Source organism: Chenopodium album, chromosome 27 (genome assembly GCF_948465745.1).
Source record: "Chenopodium album chromosome 27, dcCheAlbu1.1, whole genome shotgun sequence".
In the NCBI taxonomy this organism is placed as follows: Eukaryota; Viridiplantae; Streptophyta; class Magnoliopsida; order Caryophyllales; family Amaranthaceae; genus Chenopodium; species Chenopodium album.
Genome location: NC_137860.1, coordinates 1,494,225 through 1,509,878, shown reverse-complemented (window position 1 = coordinate 1,509,878; position 15,654 = coordinate 1,494,225). Strand labels below are relative to the sequence as shown.

The following is a 15,654-nucleotide window of genomic DNA, read 5'->3' as shown; positions in this document are numbered from 1 at the left end:
AATCCTGTAAGATTTTCCAAAAATAAAATTCTAGTTTAATACTTTCATTCCATGGAGTATTATGTTGATACACCATGCACAGGGTCTGCATTTTGCGAATTTTAGGCTCCATACTAACAACCTACCAAAAATATATGCGCTAAACTACAAAACCCATTTATAAGAATATGGGGTGCATAGCAAATTATCAATACAGGAAAACAAACCACTGATTCCATCCATACATTCATTGGGACTTTTTCCTTCAAACCACCCCCCCCCCCCAACAAAACCTGACTGACATCATATCACGACGCAAAAACAGATCGAATGATAACGTCAATAGTAATGTTCCAGTGTTACTGAGTCAACTTAGGTTTCCACATAGCAAACATCCATAAGAAGTCCAATAAGCAAGAAAAGTTTCTACCTATAGTGAGCTATGGGATATGGAAACCAGTAGCAAGCTTTGGTTCATGTTAAACCAACCAGAATTATAAAGTGTGATCAATCAGCTAATAATGTTATCGGTATCTATAGCGATCCCTGTCTCTGCTGTAATCTCGGTCCCTGTCATAATCATAGTCTCTATCCCGATAGTCCCTTCCTCTATCCCTCTCTTTGCTTCTGCTTCGGTGCCGATCCCTACTATCACGCTCTCTGCTCCTACTGTCTCTGTCATCATGATCTCTCCCCCTATCTCTGCTCCTCTCACGGTCTCTGTCAGCTACACCTGAAATCAAATTAGATTTTCAATTGCGTCAATTTACATTTAAGCAAACAATATTGAAATCAATGAGAAGAAATTCTGCACAAGTTTAAATGAAAAATTGTATATAAGCTCATGTCAAAGTACTGTACAACGAGCAAAACTTGTCAATCTTGCAGGCCACCACATATGATGCAACAATCACAAATGTATCAAATAATGTAAAATCATGAGAAACTGATACTTGCCAGGGCAGGGTTATGCTTATTGGTATTTAGACTACAATTTGTTAAATGTAGAAAATCATGCATATAGCGAAAAATTCCCACAAAACTAACAATCTGAGTAAGAGAGGTTATTACTTATAGTGGTCATTGAAAAGTTTAAGAAATTACTAAATAGCATATAGGTTCTCTCCTTATCAAAATCCTACTGCATAAGCGTCGGCAATGGGCCATACTAATCTCAATAGTTTTAATACATGTTACGCCTTATAAATTCACCCTTAATTATTTGTAGTGGCTATAATGGGTGTATTTTCATTAATCCCATCTTAATTAAAGCCAAACAACCAATTGGTCATCTTCATTGTAATAAGTAACAGGCTATACTAGTGTATTTTCATCTTGAGAAAGTAGGAAAAACATTAGTGTAAAGTGTAAAATAGTATAATTGCAATCTACTACATTGTATCACAAATTCACAACCAAAACAAAGTGGTCAAACCCAAACCACTGTAGCAACCCAGTGACACTCACACCAGTCGAATATATAAACCTGGTGTATAAACTACAAATAAAATTCACATGTCATAGCAATCAACAGAAAAATTTAGTTTAAAGAAGATGGGAAGATGATTGATACCTCACTTTCAATGTCTTAAACATCCTAAAAGTCTAAAACCAATGTTACTAATTTATATGTTACATTTAATAACATATGACAACATTGCACTCTCTCTAAGCAGCAGAAGATACCACTACTCAGAAAATGTGACATCCAGAAATTAACAAGCAAGCGCTTCACAGAACAATTAATTAAAGATGATAAAAAAAATTTTACCTAGTTCCTCAGTTTCCCATCCTGCACGCCCTGCTCCTGGAAGCACCTTTCCTGTGTCGGCTTCATGAGTTTTTGCACGGAACTTTTTCTTGAGATTACCAAACTCATCATACAGCTCTCCATCATCCTAATAAATGCAACAATAAACTCAGAATAAATAATACCACAGATGCTTAAAAAGCTATGGTAAGCAGATTAGTTTTCTCACTTCTGCAGCTTCACGCCGGCGTCGCTTTGTCTCTTCTAACTCTTCCTCGTCAAGTTCCTTGTAGCCACCAGCACGTCCTCCCCTGGAAATCAGCAATAAGTATATAATTAGTAATTTCACAGAATTCAATAAGCGCGGCCTCTACGCGAAATACTAGAGCATTTTTACAATCCAGCTTTGCTCCTCAAGGCTCAGTAAACAAGTTCATAAAAAGTCAAAATATGCTTAATAAGCCTGTAATTTGCAGCATTGTAAATGAAAAGTGAATCCCAGAACTGAAAAATTAGCATTACTGAACCAATAAAAGATATTTATGTGAAGAAATGTACAGAATCATAAAAGGAATACTTTCTCAGTGGCTGAACACAAAACCAAACTATACTTCGCATACTAATGCAAGAACAACGACGAAATTAACTCCAAGCTGTCCCATTAAACAAAACTACAAAAGAATGATTGAGATAGCTCTACGCAGTTACATTTTGACGAAGAAAGTGTTAACTCCCAGCTGTCCTACTCTCACTTGCATATTAAATCAGATATATTTAGCATATGAACCAAACCACCAAAGTTTGGACTTTGGAGGCACACTCTTGAAAACATATCCTTTTCCCAATTAAGTAAGGATCTTCTAACAGGACTAATGGAAAAAAATTCAAAAGATCACAATTGACAAAACAAAGAGCAATTGACAAATGTTACAAATGTTCATTATTTGGAATTCCATTTGTGAGGTAGCCCCCCCCCCCCCCCCCCCCTCTTTTTATTCCAAGTGAGAAATCCAACTTTCGTTAACTCCTATTTTCCATCCATTTATGCATGTGTCGCAACTAAAAACATTTCACCCACATCTCGCTAGCACCCACATCTCGCTAGCACCCACTTTCTTCTATCTAATTCCCCAGTTCCCCAATTTAATTTTGTTCTTATAATCCTCTTTCTTTGTCTTAACAATTCTTCTTATATGGGTCTCATTTGCACATCATTCGGGCTTTATGGTTATTAACAAGAAAATGGGGAACATATGTTTTAGTTTTCATACAAATCAAAAACTTTAATCTATATATACAAAACAATCTTTTAATTTCATTTTTTTTTTCCACCTTTGTTTTTGGTTAATTACTTTGGTCTTTAGTTGTTCTGGAATAAGGTTGGTTATTGGGCAAAAAACTATGTCTCCCAAGATCAAAGTCTGCATCTTCATCTTTGTAATTAGCTTAATCTTATAATTTTTTTCTAATTAATTGGATTAATAATTGTTGTGGAACAAGGTTGATGATGGGATGGTGGACTGGGAGAAGGATGTGACCAACCATTGGAAACAGATGTTGACCTCCCAAACTGCTTTGCTAAAAAGATATGTTGAAAATGGTAGCTGAATTGAGGAGCTAAAATCAGGGCCCTTCAAAACATAATTGTGCAAATTTCAAATGAAACAGCAAAAAAATATGGAGGGAGAATCAGCATTTGGTTGTAATATGTTTGATAATGATGGGAGGAGTTGGTACTTGGGGATATTTTGGCTTCTGTTGTCAGACTTGTGGCATTAAAGTCCACAAATCAGCATTATATGAATTTGCAAGTCCAAATCATTTGTTTAATGGGAATAAATGCTTTGCTTCCACATATTCCTAACACTATTGCATATTGTTTAAGCAAGAAAGTGACAATCAATCAATCAATCAATCAATCAATCAAAGCCTTAATCCCAAAAGTGGGGTCGGCTAACAAAAGCAAGAAAGTGACAGAGAACCAAAAAAGTGAATAATAACAATTTGGGAGATGGAGAGAGATGGTGATGGGTCAAGCTTTTTAAGCACGTTGGGGTGGTATGTGGGGAGTAATGAAAAGTGGATGGAAAGAGGAGGAAAAAAAAGGGAAAAATCAAGGAGAAAGAAAGATGAATAGATCCTTTCAGCTTAAGGAAAGCGAGAATGCATGCTAGTTGAGGAAAAAATGCATGAAAATAATGCAAAAAGAGTCAATCACCCAAAATTTGTCTTTCTCACTCGATATTAGAGTCAGGGTGCTGAATTTAACACAAAATGCTATGTTAAGGTACCATTTGAAATAACAAATTGAGCAAGGCAGTAGCTTAAAAATTGTAATCTATCTTTTAAAAAGTTTTCCAAGTAGAAAAGGTTTTATTAATTAAGAACTTTCAGCTCTTGGTCTACAAATTTAGAACTCAATCAAGAGCACCTGAACTAAGCACAAAAAAGGCAGACATGATAATATGTAGCTGTGTCCTTAAATGAGCTTGAGTTTATAGCCTACAATTATTCAATGTCATGCAAAGTTTATATACCCAAGTAACACAACTGAATCAAACAAGCAAGATAATTAAGACTCTAGGGAGTACTAAATACGCACAAGTTACCCTATGAATACTGGATATTCTTTAAACATAAGCTGAAATATGAATATGTAACAATAATCAAATTTATTTTTGACCATAAGAAAAAAAAGCTTACAGTAACATACCTTACACCACCCTCACTGATACCAGGTTTGTTAGTGTTGCAAATGTTGCACTTTGTACGCTTTGCCCAATTAATATTAGCACACCTGCAACATCAGGAAATCAGAGAGCTTGAACTGCATGCCACACACCATACCTTCTTTTTTTTTTGGATGGAGGAGGGGGTGTTAAGTAATAACAAAAGGCATTGAAAAGACAACAAGGGAGCATCACCCACATACAATTGTGATGCTCCATAAAGATAAGCATGCCAGGAGCAAACAAGCCATTATTATCAGAACACAACAATCATATCGATACTATCAAGATGGAAATGGTAATAAAGTCTTATTGCAAGCAATCCAGCCTTACATGGGACAAGACCAATCATTTGGACCAAATAGTCCAGCTGTTGGACCAGTTGCAGCTCGTGCATGACCTGCAGCATCAGTAGCTCCACGACCTCTTCCTCTACCACCACCCCCAGCACCACCAGAGGCACCAGCTGGCCGGGCAGTTCCACATCGATTGCAAACACCACGAAAAGCGAAATTCACATTGGTACAACTGTTAATACACTAAACGTAAGAATCTTTGTAATGCAAGAGTACTAGCAAACAATAAGCACGTAAAAGGAGCAAGAAAGAGCTGCTCACCAATCTCACATCACAGACCTTGTATTTGGACACATCCAATCACCATCTTGTTGCCATGCTTTTCCAGAAGCATCACCCCGCCCTCTACCTCTTCCTCCAGCCCCATTCAGGTCCACCACATCTCCGACGGGTTCAATAAAATCACCAGGGACAGCAGCCGGGGCAGCAGCAGGTATACCTGCATCCACTGCATCACCCTTATTCTTGGACTGTGCTATAAATACACCAATTACATTTCCATGAAACTCTTTATTATTGAACCATTCGACAGCAGCTGCTGCAGCATGTGGATCTTCATAGGTGATTGTTGCATCACCCTTTGGTTCGTTTGTCACCTTATCATGGTATAACCATATCTTCGGTTGACCAGTTCTTTTATCTTTCTGCAATGAAAATCACCCCATAAACATATAAATTAGATTAAACTTTCTATGGTTAAACGAGCTAAATGTTGCAAACCTAATCCTGGTATTATGGAGGAAACAACATGCATCATCAGATTCATCACAATATAACAATTCTCCCTACCTTAATCAATCCAATGGTGCCAAAGAATTCAGCCAACATGTTATCATCAGTCCCTTCAGGTAAGTTACAAACATAGATAGACCCATTTGTGGGAACGCCTTTGCCCAAATAATTTGCCATTAAGCTCCAATATTCATTCAAAATGCCACCAAAGCAACCAGCATCAAGCCCTGTTCGTAAAAATAGAACAATCAGGCCACATTTGACTTTAGCAGTCAACACTCACAAACTTCGACCACAATTTTAAGAATGCATTTAAGACATACTGCTCTTGTCCAGAAAAAACATAGTCACTCCTCTTCTAATTTCTAGGATGGTTTATTCTTGCCCTTTCACACAAGTCTTTATTTGAACCAATTCATAATAGCGCATTCAATGGACAATTTCAGCATTGTTTCAGGGGTACTAGAGTACAATATGAAGGCATTTGTGGTAAATAAAATTCAAAGTTTGATGTCATATCCCTGACCATGGTGTGGCAAAGTGGCCAATGTAACAACTATTTCAAAACAGGCTCGAGGGGTCCAAATGTACGGTGCTAAACTTTCGAGCCGAGCCGAGACGAGCCCGAATAGGCTCAGCGTAAACCCAAAGAGCCTCAAAACCCAAGCATGGTTCTGGGATCGATTAGAGTCGAAAAATGCAACTCATCAGCAACCAAACTTGACTCAATTATCAAATTAGTCTTAAAAATCACATAAAAATCGTATCTTTCAATCAACAACGTAAATTACACATAACAAACTATAGCAACAAAATCGCTCATAATAAATTTCATAATTTCAGTAATTATAGCTAATGTTGAAGTAATCCGCCTAAGAAGAACCCTAAATTGACTAAAATAACAATCAAATGAACGAGAGTGAAATTAAACCCTAGATGGTGAAATTTATATTAGATAATTGAAAAAAGAAAAAAATAATAAAAACATTTTACCTCAGAAACTTGTTCAATGGAGGAGAGAAGATTCAAAGTACGCTTCAATGGAGAACTCGGAGTACGCTTCAATGGAGGGGAGAGAGAGAGAGAGAGAGAGAGAGAGGTTGAAGCGTAGAAGTGAAAAGCTCAATGGGGAAAAAATGAAAACAAAGGAGGAGGATTAGTGACACGTATAAAATGTCAACCATCAGATATAAATCGATATCGATGGTCGAAATTCATTCTCATTTAAGTTTTGTACAGTGTGTATACGAGCATTGAGTTGTTAATTGTCTTAATACGAGTAATCTTTACGGAGTATTACAGAGGGCTTAATAAAATGTACCAGAGCAAAGACATTATCGAACTTGCAAAAGAACACAATGTAATTTTTTTCTTTTGCAAATTGAAGGAATGTACAATTATACGAAATCTATTTTGTTCTTGGATATACTTAGAGTTAAGCGTATTACATTTGTACAAAGGATTAAGAATTTAAAAAGGATATTTAAAGTTTGAAAAATAACCTTGTCATATACAAAGTCTATATTAGTTCGTATATGTGCTATATACAAGTTTATCCGTATTATTCAAAAATAAAAAATTTATTGATTTTATATGCATTTTTCAAAGATTGCAAATGATAATGATAGACATCTTTACTTTTCGAAGGACGCAGTTGGAAAAGTATGATAATATAAATGATTATAGAAGCTCAAATGGCGAACAAATGTCAACTAACATCCATCTTATCTACATTTCAAAAACAAAAAACAATATCACAAACAAATGGATGTCACACTCAAGAATGGAAGACTCAAATGATAACTAGATTGCACAATTTGGAGCCCTATGAGGGCTATGAAAGACTTTGAGTCTTTGACAATAAGAAAGATGAGCATCAATGAGCATGATCAACCAGAGCACATACATTGGGCTATCAATAACAGTTGAGTACATACATTGGGCTCTCAATAATAGTTGTGAAGTGATTTCAAGTCAACAACAAACAAATTTAACAAGATTCAATTCACCAAATATATCTCATATTATTAATACACATTGGCCACATATAATTAACTTAGCTTTGCCAAGTCTTGGATGTAATCTTACATGAACTTTTCACACCAAATTTATATTAAGACCATTAGAGAACTAGTGGTAGCTAGGAGAGCAACAAACTACCAAGAAGTAAATTTGTTCATGATCATTTTTCTAGCTTAAGTTTATAATCATAACTTTGGCACGAAAGCAGCATCCTTGTCTTGGGCTTCCTGCTCTTCCATACTATCACATAGCACCTTACCCTTTGTTTCGGGCAAAGAAATGACCAATAGGCCGCAAAGAAGAATGGTCACACCAAAGACTGAATGAGAGAAGAGTTGATTGCTCCTCCCTATGACTACCAACACCGGGACAAACACAGACGCCTGGAGCAGTGCTTGCCTCGACAGTGAGGCTGCTGTGTTCCTGATGCATGTTGGAAACAGCTCCACAACATACATGAACAAGATATTAAACACCATACAAGCACAAAACAGGGCTATCAGTTCCAGTCCAACATGTACACCCTTGTGATGATGACCGAATGTGATGGATATTATACCAGCAGCACCACTGATCGTACAGAATCCTAGCACTGAAGTCCTCCTGTTGCATCTTGGGATCCAGAAGAGGAAAGTTAGCAGGCATGATGAAAGGAAAAGTAGGGCATTGAATGTTGAGCTCAAATAGATGTTGAGACCCAAGCCTCCGACACCCAACAACATACCGAAATACATCATTCCAACACCGAAACTAAGTACCATTGCTACTATCAACCTTCGAATAGCCCATCTTCTCTTGACTAAAATCTTCATTGATGAAAAAGGATTCTTCCCGTTATTGCTAGGAATACCTTGATTGAATTCTAGAATGTTTGGTAACATAGAGCTGATGTGATCATCCAGGGAGCCGATACTTTTCAGTACATTAATGGCTTCCATTGGGCGTCCCATCATGAAGAGCCACCTAGGAGATTCACATAGGAAGAAATGAATTACTATGGAGCACACGAAACCAGGTATGGAAGTGCAGAGATAAAGAGTACTCCATGAGGAATTACGGGTCAGGTAAGCTAAACCCGACAAGGATAACAGCCCCAACGTTAAGGAGAGGAAACCAATCATCACGATTTGGCCTCTCCATCGCTTGCCAACCCTCTCTGACAGAAGAACAAAAGAAGAAATGGTAATGGAGACACGGCCAACACCAGCAATGAAGCGGAGTACAGAATACACCCAGATGTTAGGAGAAAAGGCCGAAGCAAATGAAGCAACTGACATAACCAAACAAGAGAGACAGAGAAGGTTCTTTCGCCCAAGCGATGAATCGCCAAGGGAGGCAAGCACATATCCACCCAACAAGCAACCCATGAAGTAGGAAGTAGCAGGTAAACCCTTAATGAAAGAGCTGTCACATTGGAGATCCCAATCTGATATGATTGTGTTGTGCTTATTCCCAGTCCAAGCCCACTCACTCCTCGAAAGATTACAGATGTTAGAGCTGCTGGTGCAACTACTTCCTATTCGACTATCACCGATGCAATGCCATTTTGGTTGAGCATCTGTAAAGACACTGATAAATGTCTGCTGGTTGTCAAACATTGGAAGAACTGATGCAAGAAAGGCTTGCACCATCTGACTGCAATTCATCCGTCCAAGACTGCCCTCGATCACCTCTTCCACGGATAGTGGTGCCTTCTTGTTAGAGTCACTCCCATCATCTTGTTCGTCTATGTCAGGAAGCTGACTCCCCTTGATCCCCTCTTCTGCAGACAGTGGTGCCGCCTTATTTCTGTCACTCTGGTAGTCCTGTTCTGCCATGTTAACAGACAGTACAGAAAAGTAGAAACGTATTCAACAAAAATAAGTCACACTTCTGTGATGAATACAGGTAAGATTTGTTTTAAAGAAAGAAGTTTCTATTTATTTTTAAGAAAGAGCTTGTAAGATTTGTTTATCTCTATACAAGTACGCGTATATAACTAGGGACATATTTAAATTGCATATGATAAACAGGTACAAATATGCAATTACCTACGTACTTAATATACTAGTTTTTATTTTTTGAGTTCCAGCTACGCTATATATAAAAGAAAGACTTCAAACAGTCATCTAATACGTATATAAATAGTATATAAAATCATAGGGAGTATTAATCATAATTGTCACTGTCTGACATCTCACATAAATCAGGGATTATGAAGAAAATGCATGAATCAGTCAAAAGTCTTAGCAAATCCTTCTTCGTGATTTTCATTTTATAATAATTTAAGCTGTAATTACAAAAACTGTTACGCTACTGGGTCTATATAAATAAACTAAAGTACTTAAATTATTAAAGGTTAGTAGGGCATTAAGACCCACCCACCCACTGCACAATGTTCACATTTTTATGATACTGTATCCTAGTGATAATGATGTATCAATGTCCAATTACAGAGGAGCTCTTGGTTCCCTGAGATTAACAAAACAGTTCAATCGCGTATTTATTTATAGCACATTGTATATGTTGTAGTATTCGATCAGATTCTTGAGGAGGTATATCGTTTTGTTGTTTCACACTTTCACTTGTAACTTAAATTATGGTAATTTCTACAAATGGTACTCCAAATGACAATACAACTGTTATATAGTATGAGCTTGCAGTAGTTAGTACTTGGTATTATTAAGAAAAATTTATCAATTCCCGAGATCAACTTATTTGCCATGGTAGGTGTCTACTCTAACGACTCTATAATATATACTCCATATGACATTTATAATATCAATGCATTGTAACTGAAAACCAAGAAATCGCTAAAATATGTAGATCTAGATCTTCATCTACTCTACGAATATTTTTCATAGATTTACTGATGTGCAGACCACCATTATAAGCATCTGACAGTCTTACACTTGGAAAAGTCAACCAGGACATTAGCCAATTACTCAACAATGAACAAAAGATGTTTTAATAATGACAAAATCATGATCAATTGGACATATTTTACAGTAGTATATTAGAATTGCACAAAATTCACAAATAAAGTTAAGAAAGTGTGCATTCCATAAGCAAAACAAGAAATTCAAAGAAAACAAAAGGAACGTATAAACAATACTCACTAGCTAGCATAAGACTTGAGTATGAAATACAATCAACTACGGAATATATTTTTATCCTTCTCCTGTGTGTATACGCGTGCATGTGTAAAGATATGAGATCAATATGCTACACACGCAGGAACATTCACAAGTTTAACAAAATAAAACTGTCATTGTCCGAGTATGGTGTGGCTTTTTATATGATCAGTCATCTCAGACATGCTTTCCTACGCAATGGCCTTTACACAGTGGGACAAAACAATGATAAGCACGAAACTTACAGTTCTTTTATGAATAAAGGCGCTTTAATTTCTTAAGAAAGTATAAAAAAAAATAGCTCCATTAAGATAGCATTATTGGAGAATGATGAGCAATCAGATAAAATTTACCAAAGTACATTGCAGCATGTCATTCAGAAAAACATCAGTTCATTCAAGTTGCCTTATCATAAATAAAAATCACATAGGAATCCCATTATTGACAGGAAACGACAACAGAAATATAGGTAACCTTACCTCAAAGTTGTCTAGCAAAGATTGATCAATCCCATCACTTTCAAGACACTTGTATTCGTGTTATGTCGTAATCTTCCTCTAGGCAATTGCTTGTAGAGTGCAGCAAGTGTCCTTGGATCAATAATATCTCCAAGATTGCAAATTCCATTTCCAGAAACATAGAAATAAAAATGATAAACCATAAGAGAATAACAATTTATTACAATTGAGAAGAGTTTACCCATTAATAGAAGAATCCAACAACAGAAATCAGAAGTATCAACTGCTTGGCTGCTTATATACAGGTGATTGTGCTAAATAGCAATGTATAGAAAGAAGCCAATGAGAATAAAGAATAAGAAGATTCACCTTGCTCTTATAATTAAAGGTTAAAGTGTTAAACAGAGCATCCAAAAAAATCGACTGCCTCAACCCTTAAGCTCCACAGTGCAATGAAACATATCCAGTACGTAGGAGGAAAATATAAAATAAACTAAATTTCATGTTTCTAACTTCAGCACAAAGTAATAGTTGTACATGAACCACTATACTCGTGTACAAGCTTGATCATTGATCAAATAAAGCTGGTTCATATAATTGAATGAACATGATCAACTAAAGCTGGTTCATATAATAGAATGAACATGATCAAATAAAGTTGGTTCATAAAATTGAATGAACATAAACAAAACTATTAAATTGGGGCTTGTTTGGCATCATTTTTGGTTTTCAGTTTCCTGTTTTTTTGAAAACTAAAAACCAAAAACAGGAAACAAGAAAAAGGTGTTTCCACTTTTTTGTTGTCAGTTTTCAAAATTATCATGATTTTAATAAGTCTAAATAATTTTTGATTCATTATGTGACACATATAATATAGTTTTAAAAAAAAAACCAAAAAACAGAAAACCACAGCGATGCCAAATGAACCCTTGGTTAACCAAGACTTCATAGAAGGAGATTGTGAGAATGTAAAAACATATCCTGATGTAACCTGGACACCATGGTGATGCACTACTTTAGAGGTAGATAATAGATGGGAAGAGCAATAATAGGATTCCAGTATTTAGAGGTTTTTTTCCCTCCATGAGATCCCCAATTGGTGGCAGATCAAAGGAGATCATTCTTGGAGAAGCTGGAAAGTGCTAGTTTTGGAGAAGCTGGAAAGTCTCCCCGTCCTAACTTCTGACAAGGAGGCCATTTGAGGTGTCAAGGTTTGGGTTCAGTTCAAGTAATAAAGCGATCAGCAATGCAGTAATAAAGTAGTAATTCTCTTGCAGCTGCTGCATTTGATTCAAGCTCCCCAACTGTGCATGACATGCTCTACTTTCATGCTTGCTATAATGATTACTTAATGCATAGAACTGGTGCTCCAACAGATAAGAATTCTTCGAGGCTGTTACTGAAAATTTGGAATTACTTACTCAAAATTACAGCAGAAAACTAAAATTTCAACACTCATCAGCAAAAACACTCATCAGAAAACTAAGGGAAAGATGGAAGAGACTCAAGAAATGATAAAGTTATATGGACTACTCCAGCCAGTTTATAAATACAGCCAATCAATAATAGAAAGTTGATACAGATTTATGGAAAGACATGAATACAATGGTCCCAACGTTTTAAGAGGTTCAACAGTACAAAATTTTGTAGTCAGAAATCAAATATTGAAGTTCAGTACAATAATTTGACAAACACCAGTCTGCAACTTTGCTTACTACTACTAGCAGGACCCAAAAGTATTATGAGGATGAATTACTGTAAAAAAACTAAAAAATCAATCTTCAGCATGTGATGAATACAAGGCCAGTCCTCTACAAAGGGATCTATTTGGCATCTTCTCTCCTAGCTTACCAAGTAGTTGGAAACACAGTTCCCTGAGCAAAACGAGTTTGGGCATCCAATTCAGCATTGATTCCAGTCAGTCACAACCAGTAATAGAAAGGGTTTGAAGGGAGGACAAGAACAGCATCCAGTTGGGTAAACTCACCAGTTGTAGAACATACTGCATATTCAAGGTGTGGAGGGAGTAATGAAGTCCATGGAAAAATCCCTATACCATTATCTCTCTCTTCTGATGGCCTAAGATCATAACATCTGCTTAAGCTTAGCTCCGCTAAGGCAGTGACATGCTCCAATCCTCTAGAAAAACATAGTCCTCAAAATGAAAAATTAAGAAAGGGACAAGTACCGCAGCGAAGGCAAACAGCTCTAGGACACCACCCCAACTTCTCCCAAGCTCTCCAAGTCTTTATCTTCTCCACTATCATTCTTTCAAGACATTGGTAGGGCAGGGAATTTAGCCATGTACCATTCTCAATAGTCAATACTAATATTCCTTATTTTGAGAACAAGATTAGCACTAAAAAAATTCAGATTCAAACAAAAATGGTGTAGAAAGATTGTTAACATCATCACAGGATAGCCAAAGATAATTCTAACAAATTGGAGCTAGATTTTAATTACATGCTCAATAATTCAAGCCGGCATCAATGAGTGATGACACAAAACCAAAAATAACTAAAAGTAGCATGAAGTGCATATAATTGCATCTCAAGCAGCAATTCTGAATATTACTATTTCATTACAGTGCTTCTGGCATATGATTTATGGAGACAAAATTACTTCCATTATGCTCTATGAGCAAGCGTAGAGTATGCTAACAGTTCAAAGAGCCTTGACTGCACAAGTTGGGATTCACAAAAGAACATGCTCTTAACACTGCCTCGTGCTTTTCGTTTCAGATGTCTCAGATACACAACCAATACATTTGTAACAACTTTTATTCCACCGGCAACTATGTTTTGCTTTACTCAATATTAAACAAATCATTTAGAATAAGCCAGTTTCATCACCATATATTAAAGATTCTATTCCGGATAAATCTGAAACATAATGTTCACTAACTGAATTAAAATTAGTAAGATATATATAGAAAAAAAATAAAAATAAGAACCCACTAACTGAAGTTCTTCAGTCATACTATCACCAATAAGTCTCAAATAAAAACAAAGACTCAAAACCATTGGATCTGATTATATAACTAATGCAACACTAAAATTCCAAAATAGCATCATGTTTTACCTCTAAGACAGTAAAATTAGTTTGCAACAAGCAACTTGGTTTTTCCTATATCTTCAAATCAATTTAAACATATTAGTAAAACCTACTGCTAACTATTTGTCATCACTAAACTCTCTGTTAAGTGTTAACCTTGGACTTCAGAGTTCAGACTTCTCTATAGTCTGAATCCAACTTTCAGTGTTCCCTTATTTCTCACCTTATCTTATGGGTTGGTCTGCTCCATCTGTTTTTGCCGGCTGACTTGATTGCAATTTGGTTCACCATATCTAGTACCATACTCCAGTGATGGTAGGAAATTGCAATCACTTAACCTATTGCTAACTAATTGTTCATGTAGCCGACCCCACTTATGGGATTAAGGCTTTGATGGATTGATAACCTGTCCCTAAATGCTGTGCTGAGATTGCTGACCATGATTGATTTGACAGATGTTTGAGCATCTTCATCCTTTTCTAATCACTATAGGAATTAGCTTGGGTCGACACCACCAGCAGTTCTATTGAATATTGATCTAGGAAAAAATATTCTTAGCCCCTACTTCTTGATTAAACTTGATGACTAATTAACATTTTAAGGACACATGATGTCTACTAACTTATGTTTAAAGTTCAAGCCCTTGTCAAGGCTAAAAAAAAAAATGTATCAGACAACATACATTGATACATAGGATTAAATTTTTGAGCCTCATATACTCTTCCAGAATATGAAAACAGGGCTAACTAATTACCGGCAATAACATTTCTAACACTTGAAGTAGTGAATTTGGAGTTCTCAACCTATCACGTATATGATTAAGTTAGCTAATCACTAGCAAATTTTTAATACTTCGCGACTGACAAATTAGCTCTTCTCGGCTTGTCAATGACACAACAAAGCAAAACCACTGGCTTAACCTAGTGCAGAGTCGTGAGTAATTACTTATTGAATAATTAGCTTTATAAGAAGGTTTAACATGCACAAACTCAATCAAAAACAAAATTACCATTATAGAATTATAAGAAATACAGGCATCAACTTATGCTTGAAAAATTCTACATATTGCCCTACAAAAAATGGCTTTAACTGATTGCCATCTAAAATTTATTGATATAAATCACTTGCTCCTCATATTGGTGATCTTGGTTGTTTCAATTGATAAAGAAAGAAAAGTCTTACTTTGATATTACTTCTTTGGACATAAGCAATCAATTTTCCTAAAATAGCTAACCATGTCCACATCACAAATAAGGACGTAAAAGAGTATCAAGTTATAAGTTAATGAGCACAGGCTCAACAACAATAGATAATCTAGAATAGAAGAAGCTAAAGATAATTTGACAAAATGCTCAACCTAGACAGGTAGAGGCAGCACCTGATGCAGTCGCATACCAATGCACCATCCTTCTCAAAGGGGACATCATCGAATGAATTTTGGACTTTCAACACAATACCAGC

At 36.2% G+C, this 15,654-nt stretch overlaps 1 protein-coding gene and 1 pseudogene across 3 annotated transcripts; both read right to left on the bottom strand.

Annotated features, from left to right (window-relative positions):
* Nucleotides 1-303: 303 nt before the first annotated feature.
* On the bottom strand, nucleotides 304-6,685 carry LOC145620590 (transcription initiation factor TFIID subunit 15-like). The gene is made up of 8 exons (XM_081675286.1): nucleotides 6,540-6,685; nucleotides 5,604-5,773; nucleotides 5,094-5,458; nucleotides 4,792-4,986; nucleotides 4,443-4,526; nucleotides 1,959-2,040; nucleotides 1,751-1,877; nucleotides 304-712 (listed from the first exon to the last, which is right to left on the bottom strand). Exons 2-8 carry the CDS (start codon nucleotides 5,721-5,723, stop codon nucleotides 504-506), a joined length of 1,182 nt encoding a protein of 393 aa, XP_081531412.1. The 5' UTR covers nucleotides 5,724-5,773; nucleotides 6,540-6,685; the 3' UTR covers nucleotides 304-503.
* Nucleotides 6,686-7,550: 865 nt separating this feature from the next.
* LOC145620572 (organic cation/carnitine transporter 3 pseudogene) lies at nucleotides 7,551-11,242 on the bottom strand (annotated as a pseudogene). 2 transcript variants are annotated; one of them, XR_014108257.1, is made up of 2 exons: nucleotides 11,161-11,242; nucleotides 7,551-9,378 (listed from the first exon to the last, which is right to left on the bottom strand). The product of XR_014108257.1 is annotated as an organic cation/carnitine transporter 3 pseudogene, transcript variant X2 (transcript). The 2 variants fall into 2 exon arrangements; XR_014108256.1 differs by lacking the exon at nucleotides 11,161-11,242 and having other exon boundaries at nucleotides 7,551-9,815.
* Nucleotides 11,243-15,654: the final 4,412 nt, after the last annotated feature.

Bases quoted from the DNA above. Each gene is read 5' to 3' on its own strand.
- LOC145620590 (XM_081675286.1), bottom strand. From the start codon at position 5,723: ATGGCAAATTATTTGGGCAAAGGCGTTCCCACAAATGGGTCTATCTAT. The intron at 4,987-5,093 runs GTCTGTGATGTG...GTGTATTAACAG, and splicing joins TGGATGTGTCCAAATACAAG to TTGTACCAATGTGAATTTCG. The intron at 2,041-4,442 runs GTATGTTACTGT...GCTGATTTCCAG, and splicing joins ATCAGTGAGGGTGGTGTAAG to GGGAGGACGTGCTGGTGGCT.